Raw genomic sequence first — 21,748 nt, forward strand, 5'->3', positions numbered from 1 at the left:
TTCCTAACTGCTGACCTTTTCAAGATGGCGGCCCGAGACTGCTACTCGCGGACTCGCGCACCTCCCCAAGATGGCGGCGCCCGAGGCCTGGCGCGCCCGGAGTTGCTGGTTCTGTGAGGTAGCGGCAGCAACGACCATGGAGGCCACGTCCCGGGAGGCGGCGCCAGCGAAGAGCTCGGCCTCGGGCCCCAGCGCTCCCCCCGCCCTGTTCGAGCTGTGCGGGCGGGCGGTGAGCGCCCATATGGGGGTTCTGGAAAGCGGGGTGTGGGGTAAGTCGCAGGATGAGGGGCTACCACTGGCAACGAACGGAGGCGGCCCAGCGGCCGGGGGGCGCGGGGGGCGAGGCCAGGAGGCCTGGGGCAAGGCCCAGCTCTGGGCACTGGAAGTCAGACCTTCGGGTCGGAGCAAGAATTCTGTGACTGGCAGGACTGGCCAGAGTAAAGACGGAGACCAAACTGGCAGGTGAACCCGCACCGCGGCCTGGCTGGGGGGCTCGGGGGGCGAGGCCAGGAGGCCCAGTCTGGGGTGAAGCGGGCAGAGCCCGGGCGACAAGAGGCAGGACTGACTAGCCGGGCCTTGGTCACTGAAGTGACACTCGGACTGGGTCGGGCTGCAGAATCTCGGATGCCGAACGGACGGGCAGGGATGGCACTGCTATTTGGGGGCGGGGGCCGAGGCCTGGAGGCCCGGCCTAAGGCCAGGAGGCCAGGCCCGGGGCAACCTAACCAGACTGACGGCGCGCGGCCTCCGCTGTCTGCCTGACAGACCGTGGGGGCCGGGACTCTGGAGGCCAAGCCGCTGGGCTAGGGCAGCCAGCGGACTGGAGAGTGAGGGGATGGGGCTGCGGGAGAGGCCGAAAGGCTCGGGGCGCTGAGGCCGAAAGGCTCGGTGCGCCGAGGCCTTTCTGACGGCCCGGGGCTGGAGGGAGCGAACTGACTGACGGCCAGGGGCGTCGAGTGCCAAACTGAGTGAGCGACTGACTGACGGGCAGGGCCCGGAGCGCCGGAGGCCGCTCGGATTGGCCGGAACGGCGAGGAAGGGCCAGAGAGCGGGTAAAGGGAGGCCCGGAGCGGGTCGGCTATCGACTGAGGCGCGAATGACGGACAGGCGGGAAGGGCCACGGAGGCCCCAGGCGCGGCGAGGGCCTGGGGAACCCGAACTGGGAGGGGGCGCGGCGCCGCTTGGAGGCCTGGGTCCGGGTGGAGTGAAAGAAGGCCCGGGGCCTGAGAGCGGCCGGGACCGCCAGGCCCGGCCTGGGTTGAGGGCGCCCAGGATGAGTAGCAGAGGCGGGTGGCCGGGGGCACTGGGATGAGGGCCTGGGACAGTGAGTCAACTGTCTGGGGGGCCTGGCAGTACTACGACGGCGGGGCAAGCCGAGTAACGGAGGTGGGAGGCCTGCAGGCGGATGGGCGCGAGGAGGCCGGGCCTTGGGGTGGCTACTGCTGGTAGCACCCAGGCAGCTGAGGAGGAAAACGCGGGTGGACGACCTGGGCACCGATAGTGAGTGTGAAAGAGAGGAAAGTGAGAGCTCTGGGGTAGGCCTGCTTGCCTGGGCCGAGGAGGCCTTGGGCCTGACAGACTGCTGGTGCGAGGGGGTGGGGCCGGAGGCCTGGGCTGAAGTTGGGTGAGGAGATCTCAGGCCAGGCCAGGCCAGGCCAGGCCGAAGGCCCCGGGACGGGGGAGGGGATGGCAAGAGAGGAGGCCCTAGGCCCTGGCGGTGAGAGGGTCTACTGTAGGCCTCAGGGGGTGTGGTGGTGTATTTGCCTGGAGGAAGGCCTGAGGAAGGCCTCCCGTAAGGTCAGGAGTCAGGGCTTGAGGTCCTGGGATGGGGGATTTGGATTACACCCTGAAGAGGCCGATGTGGAGAAAAGACCCTGAAGTTTGGGGAGCTGGACCTTCAGGAATAAGCCCCAAAGCTGTGGAGTGGTTAAGGAGGTTCAAGGATGTCGGAAGGCCTTTGGTGAAGTGGAGGTGGGGCACCCTTCCTAAAGAAGCCCAAATGTCTTGTCTGGTGAGGGAAGACTGTTAGCAGTCCTCAGGCCTGGTGAAGGGGAGGGGATTGTGGAGGCCCTGGACCAACAACTAAAAAGAATAGGGTCAGGCTGACCGGGGGAATGGGAGAAAAGTCTCAGTGGAGCTGGGCAGGAGACTCAGAAAAGTCCTGGGGAATTTGGAAGAAGATACAGTGGATCTGGCTGTGTCAGCCCGGAGCTTCTAGAATGCTAAACCTGACTAAGAGGGGACTAGGACTGAGGGTGAAGTTCCCAAGTTGGGACATCAAAGCATTAGAGATATGAGCTAGAAAGAAGCAAGAGACTCAGGTTCGATCTCTGGGTCGAGTAGATCCCCTGGTGGAGGAAATGGCAACCCACTCCAGTATTCTTGTCTGGAAAATTCTGTGGACAGAGGACCCTGGTGGGCTACAGTCCATGGGGTTGCAGAGTCGGACACAACTGACATACACACACAGAAAGAAGCAAGGAAGAGCCTGGCTTAAGAAGATGAGGGAAGGTAGAGAAGAGTTTGTGAATAATAGGGATGAGAATCTCTGTCTGTGAAAGGGGATGGCTATGCAGAGAGAAGCATATTGGAGGCACAGAGGAGGAAGAGCTCCCATGGGCCTTGCCCAGGTGGACAGTCACACAGAAACAGCTGAATCAAGTTAGGCCTCTTAGAAGGGTGAAGTAAGAGGCCTGCTAGCAGTGCTATTTTGGAGCAAGGTCTCAGTGTGGGCTAACAGCCAAGAAAGCCTTCCTGGAAGTAGTGCACTAGCATTTCTTTGTGTAGGGAGAGAGAAGGCGAAAATGAGTAGAGGCAGCAGGAAAGGATATAATGAGGAATAGGATAGGTATGTTATACCTTGAATGCCAGTATATGGAACTTGCACTTTATCTTGAATGCAGTAGAAAGATTTCATTAGCATATTAGCATACAGAATTAATGCTTTTCTTCAGAGGGTACATTGAGTACCTACTATGTACAAAGAATTGTACTAAGCTGGATATCAGGATTCAGTTACTGCACAAGTAAGGATAAAAGATCCTGGAATGTAAGTTTTAAAAGAATTTCCTTAGGTATCAAGATCTTAAAACTTTTTCTTGGCAGGACAGAGAAGCTTTTGACAGAACAGGAATAATAATAGCTAAAGTTTAGTGAAATTATGGCCAGGTACAGTCTTCAAGTCTGGTCTCTTCAAGTCTACAAGTATGGTCTTCTTTAATTTTCACAACCATCTTAAGAGGTAGTTGTTATTATCTCCATTTTAAAATTAAGGAAATTGAGGCTCAAAGACATTAATTTGTCCATGAATTCATAATTAACTAAGTGATACAATCAGGATTTCATCCAGTTTTGTCCAACTCTAGAGACTATACCATTTAGCCACAATATTGTAATGCCTCTCAGATCTAGGGAAGTTAGCAGGAGCGAGTTTTGTTTTTAAGATATATTGAATTAAGAGTATAGAACCTAATTATTTCTATTCTTCATAGGAAAGTGCTAGTTCAGGGTACAGTGGGAGCCCAAAGGATGGAAGTGGCCAGTCTGGAAGAGTGAGAAGGGAATTCAAGAAAGGCTTAGTAAAGGGCATGTGATACATGAAAGATGAGTAGCTGATATGCTGAAAATGGCAAGAACATTCCTGGTGGAGAGAACAGCATAACAAAGGCAGAAAGCAGGGAGGTAGATAAATGCAAAAAGGTAGTTTAGTATGACTGAAGTATAGGGGGCAAAGCAGGGAGCTGGAGAAGTTAGTAGGGCTCAGATTATAAGGGACTTTTTTTAATCACACATATTCAATAGGACCTTTTAAATGCAGAATGGTTCATTATGTTTGGGCAGATTATGCTTGGGCAGAAGTGAACTGCCAGCTCCTAAATGAGCCCATCTGCTTGCTTTGTGGGATTATCTCACCCTTGAAGATGTGCATGCCTCTGAAATTGCCACTGCGAACTAAGTGTCTGAAGATACGTGGACCAGAGTTTGAATTAGATTTAGGTTAGCTTCTAAAGGTTCTACTTGTCAAATGAGAAGTCTGTCTTTCTGTTTTCCTTTCCAATAGAATAAATAATGCTTGCAACCCTGGGAGAAAAAAGTAAATTTTGTGTTTGGTTTTTGTAGCCCTCCCAGGCCCAATACTTCAAAGCATCTTACCTCTGCTCAATATATATTACTTGGAGAGGATTGAGGAAACTGCCCTCAAGAAAGGTGAGTGTTTTTCTGTCTCTTTCTCAGTGATTTTAAGCAAGGCACCATAATGTTCTTCAGGTAAATATGACACTTGATACCTGCATAGAACTTCATGCTTTTCAAAAAGTACCCTCACACCTATTTTCCTATCTAATTTCTCAATGTCCTGTGAAACACAAAACAAGTATCTGATCCCCATTATACTAATAAAAATGAAACCACAGCCACACCACAATTAAGAGCAAAGCCAGGTAGAACACAGATCTTTTGTTTTGGGCTTTTTTTGGTCTTGCCTCATGGCTTGAGGGATCTTAGTTTCCCAGCAAGAGGCCCTGGCAGTGAAAGCACCAAGTCCTAACCACTGTACTGCCAGGGAATTCCCGAGCCCAGATCTTTTGAAATTTTAGTTTTTCTGTTTTATCAAACTACCTCCTAAGCTCCTCGTTGAATACATGTTAACAGCTATCATTCATCCTTGTCTCAAGCACTGTCTTAGGCTCTCTATCTGGAGAAACTTATTTAATATTTTCATCAATTCTGCAAAATCATTATTAACTGCATTTTGTAGATAATGAAACTGAGGTACAGAAAAATTAAGTAACTTGCTCAAGGTCACACAGCTAGACTATGGTTTGCTGATATTTAAACCCAAACAGTCTGTCTTTAGAGCCAGTGCTCTTTACCTGTCTGCCATATAGCTCCTGTGAACCTAGAAAAGGACATTAAAAGGCTGATGTACTTCAGTCATGGAGACCAAGGAGCAGCCAAGTGAATGGGATATTTCTCTCTACAGGCCTCTCCACTCAGGCCATTTGGCGACGACTATGGGATGAGCTGATGAAGACAAGGCCTTCCAGTTTGGAAGTAAGTTAAGGCACCAGGTAGAACTCTGGCCTGACTTTGCATGGTGAAAGCAGGAATAGCACACAGACACAAGCTGGGTACTGGTAAAGTGCAGGGGCAGGCATGGAATGAATTTGAGAAGGGGGCTCCAATGGCTTGTCACAAAGTTCTTTCCTGTTTAACATTTGTCACTGACTTGCTTGTTCACCATGTTTGCAGGTGACATAAAACAGGGAAAGATAGTGATCATGTTGGACGCAGAACCTGGATTCAGGTCTTGATAGGGCTGGAACAATGGTCAAACCTAACAGGATGAAACTGAACAGAATAAACTAACTCTTGAGTCTAAAAAATTCCAATTTCATGACCTCAGGGTAGTGGGTGGAGGGGTCTGGCTTAGCAGCAGCTAGTATTAAAAAGATTAAGGGGGTTTAGTCTACAGTGTGCTGAAGCCACTCATATAATGACTGTATCCTGAACTGTGTGAACTAATGTAACTATAATGTAGACTGAAGGACACAGGGGATGATAGACCTGCTTGACTCTACAGTGGTCAGGCTATCCCTGGAGTATGGAGAAAGAAGTCAAAGCCACATCTTGTGAGTCACATTTGGAAGACTGGAGACGTTTTTCCTGAAAAAGAGAAGACTTGAGCAATATGAACTGTCTTGAAATATCTGAAAGAGGGATTAATAGGTTTGTTCTGGGTGGAAGCTAAAGGAAGATAAACTTTTGCTAAGCTGAATGTAGAATTTTTAAACTGTGAGCTTATTGGTGATGAAACAAGCTAATTCCAGAGGTAATAAGCTTCCCATCACTAAGTGTTTAATAGGGTTTAGATAACCACCTGACACAAGGGTATTAGAAAAGAAATTCAGCATTGTTGGAGATGTTGGACAAGATGACTTTTAGGACTCCTCTTAGCCCTAAGATTCTATTATTCATTGGTTCAGATATAACTCACCAGAGCTCTCATCTCTGTTGCTGCTACATAATCAGTTGACAGGACAGACTAAGTTCAATAAATATTTACTCCAGCTTACCACATACCATGTCTTATGCTAAATATTTTAAGTACAGACATAATCCCTAGTCTTGAGAAACTATCAGTTTACTGGGGAAATCTACAAACAAATACATCATGTATGGCAGGGCAAGTCGTATGACTGAGTGTAGCAAGGAGGTGAAAGGAAAAGAGAACAAGAAAGTCTTTCTTAGGAAATAATCATTTGAATTGGGCATTACATGGTGAATGAGGCCAGATGACAAGATAACAAGCTCTTATCAGGAACTGCAGATTTATTTTGTGAGTATACACTAGGTTCAGTAACATTCAGCTCCATATCCTTTAGCTTCCCACTTCCAGATCTAGATGCAGTCCCTGGAGTTCAGCACAAACACTAAGGCCCAGTGAAATTATCAGGCATTATGTACAGGATTTAGGCCTTAAGAGGAAGAGAAGTGGACACAAGAATGTTAGAAAATGGAAATAGCTTTCTGCAGTCTTTAAAGAAATATGATTCACTTTGTCACAGTGTTTCCCAAGTAGTATGGTTGACTAGGAAGTGATGGAGATTGTAATATCTTTCTCTTTGAGAAAGCTTTTTCCACCATTATCTCAAGCTTCCTGGAAAGAAATGTCTGTTTGTTAGCTGTTTCCTTGTCTCAGAGTATTTCAGAATATTTAGGAAGCCCCAGGCCTGATGGCCTCACAGTCACCTACACAAAGGTCTTAACTTGGAACATATCCATTCCAGAGGGTGTCTTCTTCCACTTCCCACTTTTGCATAACAGTAACCTTCACTTCATTCATAATCAAACAGTTATTGAGTGACTGTACAGTTCCAGGCACTATGCTAGGTTCTAAGTATACAGTGGTGAGCAAGATAGACATAGCCCTATTGTAAAGCAATAATATTTCAAACTGTGTAGTACTAGTATATGTGTATATTAGGAGATCTGTAGAATAAAATAGATATTCTGGAAAAAAGCAATGAGGAAATAAAGGATTATTCAATAAATGATTCTCTAGTAACTGGTTAACCATTTGGAAAAAATAAAGTTAACAGTCTTGTTTGGCAGAAACCAACACAATTCTGTAAAGCAATTGTCCTTCAATTAAAAGATAAATTTAAAATGTAAAAAAAAAAGAGCTTCACTTTACAGTATACTCAATTTCTATATAAGATTACTTTGTAAAAAGTAAAAGCACAAAACAATTTTTAAAAATAAAGGTGACTGGTTATCTAGTCTCAGGGTAGAGAGTACTGGTAAATGGGTAGAACAACAACAACAACAAAATATATATATAGACACATTTGGCCACATAAAATGCCAACACTTTTAAACACAATTTAGTGAAAGATTCTGCAGGCCAAGAATACTGGAGTGGGTTGCCATTTCCTTCTCCAGAGCATCTTCCCAACCCAGGGATGGAACCCAGGTCTTTGCAGGCAGATTCTTTATCGATCTGAGCCACCAGGGAAGCCCAAACACAATTTAAAAAGTGCATAAACTAGGAAATTATGAATGTTTTGCACCAATATTTGCAAAATAAAAGGATACAGAGAATAAGACAAAGGCAAACAGTAAAATAAAATGAATAAAGATTTGGATAAGTCACAAAGTATACAAAAATTTCCAGTAAAGTAAAAAAATGTTCAATTTCATTAATAATAAAAAATGGGAAAGTAAAATTATACCTCTTTAAAAGATAATTCCAGGGGTGGGCAGAACTTATGTTTTAATATGTTGTTGGTGGGAGCAGAAATGCTACAACTTTCTTGGTGGGTAATCTGGTGATAACTGTCAAGAGTCTTTTAAAAAATGCTCAAATTCTTCAACTAAAATTATATTTTATGGTATATAAAAACTGAGATACTCATGATTTATTTCCAGATGTTCATTATAGGAAAGTTTAATATAAAAAGTTATAAATAATTTAAGTATTCGATAATATAGAAATTATTAAACAGTACATTTATATTTTCAAAATATTAATAAAGTCATTTTAGAAGCAGTTAAGTACATAGTGGTAAAAATGTTTAATGACGTGGTAGTATAATCTTTTTTTTTTTTTAAAGACCGGAATTTGAAACTGTTCAGAATTGTCTCAGTGTTACAAACACAAATACCTATGGCTTGTCACATATACACTCCAAAAAGTTTGTTTACACATGATTTTTTATTTGCATCCATAAACTATTCCTGTTATCAGAAAAACAATGGACAGTATAGTTTGAGTATGGCTCTAAAAGTTTAATACAAGAAAATATTTAGCTCTCCCTGGTTTGTACACACATTTCTTCCTGACCAGTACCTGAGCTACCAGCCCATTGTGGATGGGCTAAGGATTAGTTGTGTTGGTAAGCAAATGCCACTTCACCTTTTTGATGATGTGTGACAGTGAGTTGCTATCTACTTATGCATTAATTCATCAAAAGGGACCCATTGATAGTCAGCTAATTTTACACATTTGATTTTCATAATTATATCATGTAGGTATAGTTATCTTCCTCAGTTTATACATGATGAAACAAACAGGAAAAGTGATTTGCCTAAAGTTTCAGTCTGTGAATGGCAGACCTATCCAGTTGTGGCAGCCTGGCTCTGGAGCACATGCTCTTAATCACTATGTCATGTTGCTTTTACTGGTTATCACAGGTCCGAGGTGTTCCAATTTCAAGTATTCTCTCCCATTGTCTTCATGAACCAATAAAATGTCTGAAAAACCCAAGTATTTAGTTATCTAAAGTTCATATTCCACATGCCTTATAGTTGGAAACTTACACCTTGATTTTCACATTTGTCCATTATCTTAGACCCAGATCTCATAGTAACCCATCTACTTCACTTGTGAAGTTGAAGCCCTGCTAGGATTACCTGCAAGTTATCTTTCAAGACTGTGTGGGCCAGCAAATATGTGAAAAATGTGTTGAGTAAGGATGGATTGAAGGATTCAGGAATACCTTCTTTACTTCCATTAAGGCTAAGTAGAGATTTGGATGCCAGGTATTTTTTCCTGCTCCTCTCGTGCCCCCACACTGCTGCTAGAGGGGTCTTTCTTATTGCTGCCATCCAGTTAGCTCAAACATGAAGTCAATCCTGATTATTACAGCACTCAGGCAACAGCTCAAGCAAACGAAATGACACTTTTGCCCGAGAATAGGAGCCTAGCTCCTGACAAGAACCTCTTTTGAGGGTCAATCTGGTAGGAGGAATGCATGGAGGTAGGGTAGAAGCCAAAAGAAGTGTCTTATTTTTAGATTTGAGGAACCTCAGGCCCCTACTATCTTTGCTTCAGGCTGAAATAAGCACCCTGCTTAACAGGCTTTGCCTCCATTTCCATGGGAAGTCCATTTCCCATGTAGGGTAATTATCATTAACAGTAAAGTTACATTTTGTATTATAAACTGTAAAAGTTTATAAAGTGCTTTAATTTACATTTACACTGTCTCATTTGATCTCTACAACAAACCTGTGAAGGTGATATTATCCACATTTTACAAATGAAGAGGTTCGAAGAGGTTGAGTATGTGGCAGAGCTGGCACTTTTGTCATCAGACTTTCTATGCACCTTAGGAGAGAATGGGGATTTAGAGAAGTATTTGCCTTTTGAGGTAGGCAGGGCCTTTTGAGGTAGGTAGGTCCTTTTGACCTACCTTTTGATTAGTAGTTTCTAATCTCTGATATATACATCAGAATCCTCTGGGGGGAGATTTGAAAATAAAGATGCTTGGATCTTACCTCAGATGTAATCACCAAGTCTGGGTACATGGCATATGAATTTTGGAGAAAAAGTCCACAGTAAGTTTGATGTATTCCAAAGGTTAAAAATCACTTGTGTTCAGAGTTCTCCTAAATGTATCAGAATAGCCTGGTGAAACCTCCTATCCATCTAGGTAATGCCTTGGAGAAAACTAAGACTTGGTCCCTCCTCTCCAGGAATTTCTAATCTGGTTGGGATGAGACATGATGTACACAGAGTGACAACACCATGAGACATATTTACCATTGTCTAAAGACATGAATAGTCGAGTATGAGTTCCAAAAGAAGTAGGAGGTGGAGTAGAAAGGGGGCGCAGTCATGATATTTACAACCTTAGGGAGAAATGAACAGCCTCAAAGAGCAAAATGTTGATAGGTCCTTTCAGGGAGTCTGTTTGACCAGGCAGTGGAGAGCATTTCTGGCAGATGTAGGAAGGGACAAAGGCAGGTTTGGGTCCGTGAGGTGACCAGTTTTGCCAAAGCAGAGCTTTCGTGAGCAAGTGAGAGAAACAGCTTCTCAGGTAGGCAGAGGCCATATTGTGGACAGCTTTCCCTGCCAGGCTTTTGAGGAACTTCAAATGTGCTGCTGCCCTGGTCCCCTTGGCAGTGGGGTTCAATAGGGGTATTGGAGAATAGTATAATCAGTTATTTTTTAATACAAAGATTAACCCAGTGGACTTGTGCAAAAGTTTGGGAAGGGAAACAAGGAGAGCAATCAGGAAGCTTAATGAAGTACCAGGTGTTAGGTAATAAGGGGCTGAACAAAGGTGGCAATGATAAGAATGAAAAGGTAGGATCAGATGCTAAAAACAAATGTGAAATAACTTACAGAAGTACTTCACTTGAGAGACATTTTGGCAAAATTGTCTCTGGAACCAAATTTCATGGTTTCAGGTTTTGTTTTTTGCTGCACCACACAGCTTGTGGAATTCTTACTTCCCAACCAGGGATTGAACCTGGGCCACTAGCAGTGAAAGCTCAGAGTCCTAACCACTGAACCGCCAAGGAATTCCCTCCTGGGTTTCAAATCTTAATCCTACCGCTTAATTATGTAACCATAGGCAATAACATTTATGTCTTGTTTTTCTTACCTGTAAATTGGATCTAATAGTAATATATACCTCAAAGATGTGATTAAATGAACTTGCATTTTATTTAGAATATTACCTGACTTAGTAAATAGCTAGCTATTGGAAGAAAGGAAACTGGATCCTATGGGTAGCACTTAGTATCACAGCTGTCTGGAATGTTCTCTGCTTTTCAGAGCGTGACCTGTTGGCGAGCCAAGTTTATGGAGGCCTTTTTTTCCCATGTTCTACGTGGGACCATTGATGTGTCTTCTGACAGGCGTCTTTGCGACCAGCGCTTCTCACCTCTCCTGCATAGCTCCCGCCACGTCCGGCAGCTCACCATCTGCAACATGCTGCAGGGTGCAACTGAGCTGGTGGCCGAGCCCAACCGCAGGGTTCTGGAGACCCTGGCCAGTTCCCTGCACACCCTTAAGTTCCGCCACTTGCTGTTCTCCGATGTGGCTGCTCAGCAGTCACTTCGGCAGCTGTTACATCAGCTTATTCACCATGGGGCTGTCAGCCAGGTGTCGCTGTACTCCTGGCCTGTGCCCGAGTCAGCCCTTTTCATTCTTATCCTAACCATGAGTGCTGGCTTCTGGCAGCCAGGCCCTGGTGGTCCGCCCTGCCGCCTCTGTGGAGAGGCCTCCCGAGGCCGGGCCCCATCCCGAGATGAAGGGTCCCTTTTGCTGGGCTCACGCCGGCCTCGCCGAGATGCTGCTGAGCGATGTGCTGCAGCTCTGATGGCCTCCCGGCGTAAGAGTGAAGCCAAGCAGACGGCCAGAGCTGCACCTGCCACTCGGGTAACACGCCGGAGCACACAGGAGAGCCTGACAGCAGGCGGCACAGACTCTAAGAGGGAGCCACTCCCTCCAGCCGCCTCCCATGAGGCTCCTGGCACCAGACGCCCACCCTCTGCTCCAGCCACCACCTCCTCTGCTTCTTCTTCCACATCCTCATCTAAACGGGCTCCAGCCAGCTCAGCCCCACAGCCTAAGCCCCTAAAGCGTTTTAAGCGAGCTGCAGGGAAGAAGGGTGCTCGCACCCGTCAGGGGTGTGGCGCAGAATCTGAAGACCTGTATGACTTTGTTTTCATTGTGGCGGGTGAGAAAGAGGATGGGGAAGAGATGGAGATTGGGGAAGTGGCTTGTGGAGCTTTGGATGGATCAGATCCCAGCTGCCTGGGACTTCCAGCACTGGAAGCCTCCCAACGATTCCGCAGCATTTCCACCTTGGAGCTTTTCACAGTTCCACTCTCCACAGAGGCGGCTCTGACACTGTGCCACCTGCTGAGCTCCTGGGTGTCTCTGGAGAGCCTCACACTCTCCTATAATGGTGAGTGCCCTGGAGGGCTGATACTTGGTCTCCCAGCAGCACCAGCTGTGCCCAACCCTGTCGGGGGCGGGGGCCGGGGGGGGGGGGGGGAGAAGAGGGGCTATGATCAGGAAGCCAGAAGTGTGGCCCTACCCACCTCAGGGAGGAGACTTAGTGCTAATATGGCTTGATCTAGTTGGAAGCAGGGGTTCCTGAGGAGCAGTGAGAATCTTAAGAGTCTACTTTAGATATAGTAGGCTAACCAAGGGCAGGTGGGAGAATATAATGCATATAGGCTCAAGGACTGGGCTGAGATTGGATCTTGCCTATCATATCAAAGGAGCTGTACAAAAAGGTGTGGGACACTTTTTTTTTTTTTTAAAGATCAGACCAGCAACCTGCCTAACAGCCATCAGTTCTTGATCTGCCTGTTGCTGAATGCTGCTGAAGTCACACAATTGCAGATTGGTGTACTATATACTATATACATTCCTGGTCATCAAGCTCATATGAACCCTGTTTGCAATGTCAGCTCCATTCCTACTCTACTTCCAAATCCTTTCCTCTTTTCCTTCCCTAGAAAACCTCACCTGCTTCACAGTGAAAATAGAAGCCATCACACATGAACTCCTTCAACTTGTTAACCAACCTATAAACTGCATTTGCACTCTTTTCATCACAATGGGATAAATGGCTGTCCTGTCTAAGGCTAATTCATCTGCTTGTGCTCCAGATCCATATATTCACCTCCCTAGGAAAGCTTGTTTTTCAAATGCCTTAATAAGAACTTTTATATACTGCCTATTATGTGTCTGGCATACTTTAAATATTCTTTATTAACTGGTTTAATCCTTACAGTTGTGAAGCTTACAAGGGTCACTTACAGTGACTTGCCCAGGTTAAGTCGATAAATTATAGACCTAGAATTCAAACCCAGGTAACCTGGCTCCAGAATTCATGCTTTTAAAGCACTAACTACTTAATGCTGCCTCTCTTCTCTGGATCAGGTATCCACCAAAAACTACCATACCTCCTCCATATATTCTACTTATGAACTATTGTCCTATTCTCTCCTGCCCTTCACAGACAACCTTAAGAGTCATCTGTGCGTTCTTCTACTCACAGCCACTTCAGCCTTGCTTACACTCCACTACATTGTGACCAAGGTTATCCGTGTTGCTAAGTCCAATATATACTTTTTAGTCCTCATATTAATTCTTGATTCTGCATTTTCTTCTTCATGTAAGTCTCACTTCTACTACCTCAAAGTTTTCTGACTTTTTCTCCCTTTCTGGACATTATTTGCCTTAATATTCAGAGTTTCTCAAAACTCTCCCACTTTACATGTTTCCTGGACAATTTTGTCCATTTCCTTGATTTCAAAGGCCAACCATGGTGAAGACGCCTCCATTTTGACATTAGCACATATCTTAACTCCAGACCAGTTTTTCCATCTGACAACTAGGAATCACTGTATTTATAAACCACATTCCCCAAGCTGAACGGATCTTCTTCCTTCTGTTCTCAGTGACATCACAGATGATCCAGTTGCCCAAAAGAAACCTGGATTCTTACTCCACATACATTAAAGATACATCTCTTACTCCACATATATTAAAGATACAAGTTGTATCTTTATAACCTCTCAGAATCACTTATCTCCACATCTGATTCAGATCATTACTTCTCACCTGGATTCATCATTTCAGCAGTTCCTCCATACTCACCATAGTTGTTTATGCCACAATCCCAAGTAATTTCAATGTGCAAATCTGTCATTCATTCATCTAAAAACTCAGTGGCTTCTTGTCACCTACTTAAGTTTTACTTACAGGGTCATTCATGTTCTTACCCCTGCTCACCTCTATAGTTGAATACTTCCCTTCCTTATACTTGATACACCAGCCACATTGAGAATTTTTCAGTCCTTGGAACCTGCTGCTTTCTCCTTCAGGTCTTGATATATGCCAAGTTCACTCTGCCAGTCACTCTTCTTCCACCTTTTAGCCTCTTATGTTTAGGACCTTCCTGGAAAGTCTTTACTGATGTAAGCTAGCCTGGGTGTTAAGTACCCATCCTTTTATTTTTTCACAGTACTCTTATTTCCCCAGTTCCCATCACATGCTTTTGTTATCAGGTAGGAACAAGATCTGCTGCTCATGACTTGTCTAGCAAAAAAAAAAAAAACAACTGTATTTACCAAGGGCTAGTTAAGGTTTAGTTAAATGAATCAACAGGAGCCTGCTCAGTCCAGAGATAAAGGTGTAGCTTCCACGGAATTATTTGCTTTGTGGCATTAATTACCCTAACCTTTCTTGATCCTACTCCCTTCTGTGGGATATAGTTTTCTGCCCCATTCCTACCCAATGACGCTTTTAAAGTATTCCCTATTGGATCATTGTCATTCTCCAGCTTAGTTTTAGATGTTACCCATGACCTACAAGAAAAGTCCAGAGGTCTCTGCTGTTTCCTAGGCCCATCATTCAGCTAGCAGCCACAAGCTGCCCCACATTCTATCATGTTTTGTGACTTTGGCCTGACTGATGCTTGAGGGCATGACCCAGTAGAGTAGACACCAGTCGGCTGGTTACCTGAGGGAAAAGCAAGACAATGGATGAATAATCGAGAATCATTGGAAACAATCTGATCTGAAGCTCAGATTTGATAGTTTAATCAATAGAAATATCTGAAGTTGCCTCTGAATGTTATCCCTGATATAACTCCCACGATTGACCTAATGTCTTTCCTGCCATAGGCCTGGGCTCTAATATCTTCCGTCTGCTGGACAGCCTGCGGGCCCTGTCAGGCCAGGCTGGATGCCGCCTCCGTGCCCTGCATCTCAGTGACCTGTTCTCACCATTGCCCATCCTGGAGCTGACGCGTGCCATTGTGCGAGCCCTGCCCCTGCTGCGGGTCCTCTCTATCCGTGTGGACCACCCCAGCCAGAGGGACAACCCAGCTGTGCCTGGGAATGCAGGGCCCCCTAGCAACATAATTGGGGATGAGGAGATACCAGGTGAAGCATTGTGTGCGTGTATTTCCTCACAAATGTGCAGGTGTATTTGTGTGGGCCAGGCAAAACATTTCTAATCCAGGCCTCTAAACCACTACATTCCTGGCTTATCTATAATTTGCTCCCTTTAGAGCCTGCTGGCTTACCTGGTGGTTCAGCTGGTAAAGAATCCTCTTGCAATGTGGGAGACCTGGGTTTGATCCCTGGGTTGATCCCCTGGAGAAGAGAAGGCTACCCACTCCAGTATTCTGGCCTGGAGAATTCTATGGACTGTAGAGTACATGGGGTCACAAAGACCTGGACACGACTGAGTGAATTTCAGTTTTAAAGATAACCATGGGTTGGACAGATCTCAGACCAACACTAGCCTAATAGGGAGTCACTGGCACATCCACTCCAGAAAGGGGTCTGAACCAAGAACCGAACTGACCAAACTGATGGGTCCCCATGCTATATGTTCCCTTAGTTCCTATGTGTTTCATATTCTACCATTTTGCATGTGCTAAGTCGCTTCAGTTGTGTCTGATTCTTTGTGACTCCCATGGACTGCAGCCCACCAGGCTCCTGTGTCCATGGGATTCTCCAGGCAAAAATACTGGAGTAGGTAGCCATTTCCTTCTCCAGGGGATCTTCCCAATTCTGGGATCAAACCCACGTCTCTTATGTCTCCTGTATTGGCAGGCAGGTTCTCTACCACTAGTGCCACTTGAGCCCACCATTCTGCATACTCTTTTATTATACTTGTGTCTGAGTAGTCTTGGATTAAAAGCACTGTTATAACAGGCAAGGACTAAACTGTGTATTAGCATACTGCCCAGCATATATAGGTACTCAAGGACAAGTAGATGAATAAATGATTTTTCAGTGAATCCCTTAAGGACAGGATGAGACCTGCAATGGGAGTGAAGTAGATATGACCAGCTGGAATCTTCTCTTCCTATCATATCCAGAAAACTGCCTGGAACAGCTGGAGATGGGATTTCCACGGGGAGCCCAGCCAGCCCCACTGCTTTGCTCTGTACTGAAGGCCTCAGGTTCTCTGCAGCAACTGTCCCTGGATAGTGCCACCTTTGCATCTCCCCAAGATTTTGGGCTTGTGTTGCAGACACTCAAAGGTATGATCCAGCTAGAATGATAAAGGGAAGAGTAGAAGGAGACTTTGTTCTTTGGGAAAGCTAAGGTCCATGAACTTTCTCCCAATCCAGAGTACAACCTAACCCTAAAGAGGCTGAGCTTCCACGACATGAATCTGGCTGACTGTCAGAGTGAGGTGCTCTTTTTGCTACAGAATCTGACTCTTCAAGGTAAGTTCTTCATCTAGAACCCAGGGACTCATTGGTCCTCACTGCAGAATTGCCACAGTCTCACTGAGTCAACAAGCCACTGTTCTGTTCTTAGTCTTACGTCCTCATAACTATAAAATTATAGAACCTGCATCACCTTCCTTCTAGAAGGTCCCCAACCTAACCCTTCCTATACTAAACATGGGAAATTATTCACTTGTAGAGTACCTCACCTAAAAGTTTTCTTGCCTTCCACTAGCTGACAGAAATGATGGTGGTGGGAAGGGATAAATGTACTATCAGGCCCCCCTCATAGACTTGTCACTAATGTCCACCCCTGCATAAAAGGAAGTGAATGGAGAACTGTCCATCTGGAGAGTCTCCCCGTAAGCTCAGTTTCTGGTTTGAATCCTGACTTAGTTGCAACCTTGCTTGAGGGTTTGGACAAATTATTTTCTCCTTCTGGGACTCTATAAAATGCTTATTACCCTAGGGGCAGGTGGGGCAGCACCAGTCCTCAGGCTGCCACGAGAACTTATTCCAATTTTTCTTTACAGAGATTACCTTCTCCTTCTGCCGTCTGTTTGAGAAGCGCCCAGCCCAATTTCTGCCCGAGATGGTTGCTGCTATGAAGGGCAACTCCACACTGAAGGGCCTCCGGCTGCCAGGGAACCGCCTGGGTGGGGACAGGGCCCTGAGGAGGGAGAGGGGGAAGGAGCCAGTCCTCTGACCTAGAAACTCAGTGGGTGAAGGCACAGACCTCTCCACTGGGAAGACAGGAGTTGGGATATAGTTGTGCTGGGGCTTTAGGAGGCTGAGCTTCTCTCCAGCCAGGATTGGGTTGGGATACCTTTATTTCCTATTCTGGGGTAAAGGTGATGAGCATTTCTCCCATCTCCTCAGGGAATGCTGGCCTACTGGCCCTGGCAGATGTTTTCTCGGAAGATTCATCCTCCTCTCTCTGTCAGCTGGATATCAGGTACCCGTGGGAGTGGGGAATGACAAGGGATAAAGCTGCAGGGACACAGACCAGGGATTAATTGATTCCTGGGTTTCTGATCCTCACCCCTACCAGTTCCAACTGCATCAAGCCAGATGGGCTTCTGGAGTTCGCCAAGCGGCTGGAGCGCTGGGGCCGTGGGGCCTTTGGTCACCTGCGCCTCTTCCAGAACTGGCTGGACCAGGATGCAGTCACAGCCAGGGAAGCCATCCGGCGGCTCCGGGCCACCTGCCATGTGGTTAGCGACTCGTGGGACTCATCCCAAGCCTTCGCAGATTATGTCAGCACCATGTGATGGGCCCATGCCTCAAAGGCCCATGCTCAGTACCATCAGCTTGCAGGGGCTGAGGCATGGGCTGCCCAGAACTCCCAACCACCAATTCTGTCTTTCTCTTTCTGCTACCTTTTTTCTCTTTTTTCCTTTTTCCCTTGCACTGAGGTCCTGGAGGCCTTGATGGGGCCCAGCAAAGGCATTCCCACACCTGGGTTTGGAGCCTTTGGGTTCCTTACCCAGTACCCTGGGCCAGGAGGTTTCAGTGGTCATCAGTCACTGAGGACAGCCCCTGTCCCCTTCCCTGCCCCAGGGTTCTTGCTTTCCTTTCTCAAGCAGGTACCCAGGCTTTAGTGAAGTATAGGCGTGCCCATTACCAGGCCTCTCCTCTGCTGGGCTTATCATGCTGCTTCCAGGCCTCAGTCCCTTTCATACCTTTATTCCTTTCTTTTTTTTAACCAAAAAGTTTTTCTTATAAAATAAATTTTGGGCAAACATCATGCAGCCCTTCTTGATTTTTCTCTTAGAGAACAAAATTCAACAGTGCCCTATTGGGCAGGGAGTCCCCTCTCCCCATCTCTTTCCTCTAACAGCTACACACCAGACCAGCTGGTTAAAGGTGGAGGCCCCGCTGCTCCTCATGGGAACGCTGGTGGAAGACAAAGGTGATGGCAGTGGAGGCAGCATCCCAAGCAGCCTGGAGTACCTCATCCTTGAGCCCCCGCTTATCAGTGCTATGGTTCCACTGAGCCAGATCTGAGGTGCAGTCAGAACCATCAGGGGGTGGCCAGACCTGGTGGTTGTTGACACAGCGGCGGCAGCGCAACCTGGGGGCAGAGGATAGAACTGTGGTTACTGTGGGTCCCAGCTCCATGCTGTGTAGCGTGCTCAGAGATAATGGCCAGCAGGGGCACCCCACCCACCTGTCATGTGTGTCACTGAGGTTAGCCTCATCCAGGGTAAACAGCTCCTTCAACTCGCCGAGAGAGAAGTGTCGCTCCACATCCTGCTCCTCATCCACCACACAGCTGCTCAGTGCTTTCTTGTGGCTCTGACGCTGAAAGATCTTCTCCTCAATGGTTCCTGCCTGGGGGGTGGGGGCAGGGGTGGAGCCCAGGGCTAAGTCACCTCCATACATAGGGGGCAGGAAAACCCAGGGGTTGAAACTATAGCTGCACAGAAGGGGAGATGAATGAGAAGTAAGAGTCTTGCCTCAATAACCTCTGATCAGCTCAGCCCATTCTCCTAGTCTATCTTTTGGGAATATAATTTGGACATGTCTGCCCACCCAGGATATTTTCTATACCGATGGAGGGTTTCAGCACCTGGCTAAATTTCTTTAGGATGAGCTGAGGTTTATCTGCAGCAGCATTATCTGATCTCCACACCAAGCCCAAGTCTCACTCACTCAAGTAAATGTCATTTGGGTATGATATGCCAGGTCTTGTGCTAACACCAGACAGAAAGAAGAATCAATATGATCCCTATCCTTCAACTCATAGACTAGTGAGAGAGAAACATATAAACTAACTGGTACAATGACAGAATTCTATAGGATATCCAGTGACCCACAGGAGGGACGGTAGCGTGAAATAATGTTGAAGAGCTTGAAAGTAAAGATTATCTTTAAGCTGAATCTTGAAAAATGAATAGATGGTTTACAAAGAAAGACAGAACAGAAGCCACTCCAGGCATAAGAACAAAATCAATAAGCCTGGCCTACTGAGAAAGGCCCATACTGTAGAAACTTGGATGCTAGGCTAAAGAGCTCGGCCTTGTCCTGAAAGTACAAAGCAAAACTAGAATTTTTGGAAGGCTCTTTCTGGAAGTAGTTGTGAAAAATGGGTTATGATAAAGCCAAAGGTAAAGAATTAGGATGCTGCTGCAAAATCCAAGTGGGAGATGACTGTGACTTTAGCATGGGATGGTGAGGAAGGTTAGATTAAGATGGTGGGACACATGTACACCCATGGAATCAACTGACAATACCACCACAATATTGTAAAATAATTAGCCTCCAATTAAAATAAATTTTTAAAAAATGCATGCCCTTTCAAAACAAAAAAAGGACATTTTGAGAAGGTAAAATCAATGATAATTGGAATCTGGTTAGGAAGCAGAGAATGGTTCACAGGATTATACTCATATTTGGGTTGGGTGGATAACAGTCATTAAGTGACAAAATTCAGAAGGGGATACTCAAGACATTCAAGTAGAAATATACAGTGGGTGATAGAATTTTAAGATCTGCAGCCAGTGTCAGACACACAAGAAAAATCAAGAGTCTCTTGTTTTAGTAATGAGGAAGTCAATAATACACTGAAAGCAGGTTCAGTGGCAAAACTGGTGAGTTTAGTGAGTAGGAGATGAGATGAATTAAATCTCTAGGCTTTGGGAAAATCTGACAGTGAATGAATGGAAAATAACCCTAGGTAGTCACTACAATGGAAGAGAGGGTTGAGAAACTTATTTTTAAGGTGAGAGCTACTTGACCATGTTCATAGACATCAGGGGAATAAAGGAGAAACTGATCAACTAAGAAAGGAAAGAATGGGGAAAGCGTCTAGAGCAGAGCTGGAATGATAAGTCCCAAGTAGAAAGGAAGGAAATGATTCTCATCTGAGAATGGAAAAAAAGAGCAGATGTAGAGAGGGACAGAACAGAGGAAGGTAGGCGAGAGAATTTAGGTTTGGTAGCCTACATTTTCTCTGTGAGGTAGAAGACCAAAGTGTCTGTAGAAAGAAGGAAAGACAGGATTAGGAAGAAACTTGAGGGAAAAACTTGAAGTGGTTATTGAAGGAAATGAGATACGGCCCAGCTCAAAATGGAGAATGTGAACTTGTGGTAGTGCCAATCTAAAAATGCAAGTTTTATCTGGTGCAGAAGCTGCAAACAGCTGTAATGATCCAAGACTAGGTATTAGGGGAAGAGTGGCAGAAAGGATGCACAGGGAGGATCAGGCTGAATAGTAAGGGAAGTCAAACCTGACTGGGAGGAACTGGGGCAGATAGTAATTAAGGACATTAGGTTGAAACAGATGTAGAGGTCAAGGAAACATGAAGGCTAGAGTGCTGGAAAACTGCATGGCCCCTGAAGTCAACCAGGATGATAGCTGAATTTGGGGAAGTAATGAAGACTGAGCTGGTGTCCAAACTTATTAATGAATTAGGTAAACAGCAGAAGGTAGATAACTGTAGCAAGGAAGAAAAGAGGGTAGTTAAGTAAGGCAACATGAGCTTCAAAAGAGGTACTACTATAGGATGGATGGTCTGAGTGATCACTGAGAACCTGGAGAATGCCAATACCACCACTTAGCCCCGAAAGATGAAATGTGAGAAGACTACAAGGCAAGCGGCACAGGAGAAATCAGGTTTAAGAGAAAGCAAGTGTCCTGTGAAAAGGATGAGGCCATAGGGGAGTTTATTATCCACAGGCATCCAGAGAGCATAGTAAAAAGGATTTGAGGAACAGGGTAGAGAGAGGGGAAGGGGCAGAAGAATGAAGGGCTCCAGGCTAAGCCCATACCCTGCTCACCACTACAGGCAGAGGGGCCACACAGAGGCAATGAGAAACACCCAAGGTGATCCTGAAGATCTTATTCCATGACCCACCCCTACTCTGGACATTATCACCATCCTTACAGACAGCAGGCGATAGATATAGCAGGTCTTCTTTTGACCATCACGCCAGACCCGGGCCATGGCTTGTTCATCATTGGCTGGGTTCCAGTCAGGGTCAAACATGACCAGTCGGTTAGCCCCAATGAGATTAAGGCCACAGCCCCCAGCTTTGCTGCTTAGCATGAAGACAAAGTCAGGACTCTGGAAAAAGAAAAAAAAAGAACTGCTTATATCCCAAATTAAGAATCTTACGCAGACCACCCAACTGTTCTCACGTGTGGACTGCCAGTTTGCCTGCCTACCAGCCAATTTATCAGCCCACAAGCTCAGTTCCCAGCACAATCTTTATAAACCACTAGCCTAACCACACCCACCAGAAAAA

General features: G+C 45.9%; 2 protein-coding genes across 6 annotated transcripts in view; one reads left to right on the forward strand and one right to left on the reverse strand.

Annotated features, from left to right (window-relative positions):
* LRRC41 (leucine rich repeat containing 41) lies at positions 1 to 18,246 on the forward strand. Of its 3 annotated transcripts, none has more exons than XM_061122005.1 (10): positions 1 to 269; positions 4,120 to 4,206; positions 4,982 to 5,052; positions 11,063 to 12,200; positions 14,935 to 15,195; positions 16,143 to 16,307; positions 16,398 to 16,496; positions 17,033 to 17,155; positions 17,379 to 17,454; positions 17,551 to 18,246. In XM_061122005.1, exons 1-10 carry the CDS (start codon positions 71 to 73, stop codon positions 17,768 to 17,770), a joined length of 2,439 nt encoding a protein of 812 aa, XP_060977988.1. In that variant the 5' UTR covers positions 1 to 70; the 3' UTR covers positions 17,771 to 18,246. The 3 variants fall into 3 exon arrangements, with proteins under 3 accessions (XP_060977988.1, XP_060977989.1, XP_060977990.1); XM_061122006.1 differs by lacking the exon at positions 1 to 269 and adding an exon at positions 318 to 462; XM_061122007.1 differs by lacking the exon at positions 1 to 269 and adding an exon at positions 1,755 to 1,971.
* Positions 17,387 to 21,748, reverse strand: part of RAD54L (RAD54 like) — a 26,830-nt gene continuing 22,468 nt past the window's right edge. For 2 of the 3 annotated variants that reach the window (XM_061122009.1, XM_061122011.1), the window contains 3 exons: positions 21,388 to 21,567; positions 18,670 to 18,833; positions 18,170 to 18,573 (listed from right to left, as the gene is read on the reverse strand). In XM_061122009.1, coding sequence (XP_060977992.1) covers positions 18,360 to 18,573; positions 18,670 to 18,833; positions 21,388 to 21,567 — 558 coding nt within the window. In that variant the 3' untranslated portion in view covers positions 18,170 to 18,359. Of the gene's footprint in view, positions 17,490 to 18,169; positions 18,574 to 18,669; positions 18,834 to 21,387; positions 21,568 to 21,748 lie in introns of those variants that run through there. The other variant, XM_061122010.1, reaches the window with a different exon arrangement.

The sequence above is a fragment of the Dama dama genome, chromosome 20, assembly GCF_033118175.1.
Source record: "Dama dama isolate Ldn47 chromosome 20, ASM3311817v1, whole genome shotgun sequence".
Taxonomy (NCBI): Eukaryota; Metazoa; Chordata; class Mammalia; order Artiodactyla; family Cervidae; genus Dama; species Dama dama.

Coding starts and splice junctions, on each gene's coding strand:
- LRRC41 (XM_061122005.1), top strand. CDS start 71: ATGGCGGCGCCCGAGGCCTGGCGCGCCCGGAGTTGCTGGTTCTGTGAG. Junction 16,308..16,397: donor TGTGTTGCAGACACTCAAAG/GTATGATCCAGC, acceptor CTCCCAATCCAG/AGTACAACCTAACCCTAAAG. Junction 16,497..17,032: donor ACAGAATCTGACTCTTCAAG/GTAAGTTCTTCA, acceptor TTTTCTTTACAG/AGATTACCTTCTCCTTCTGC.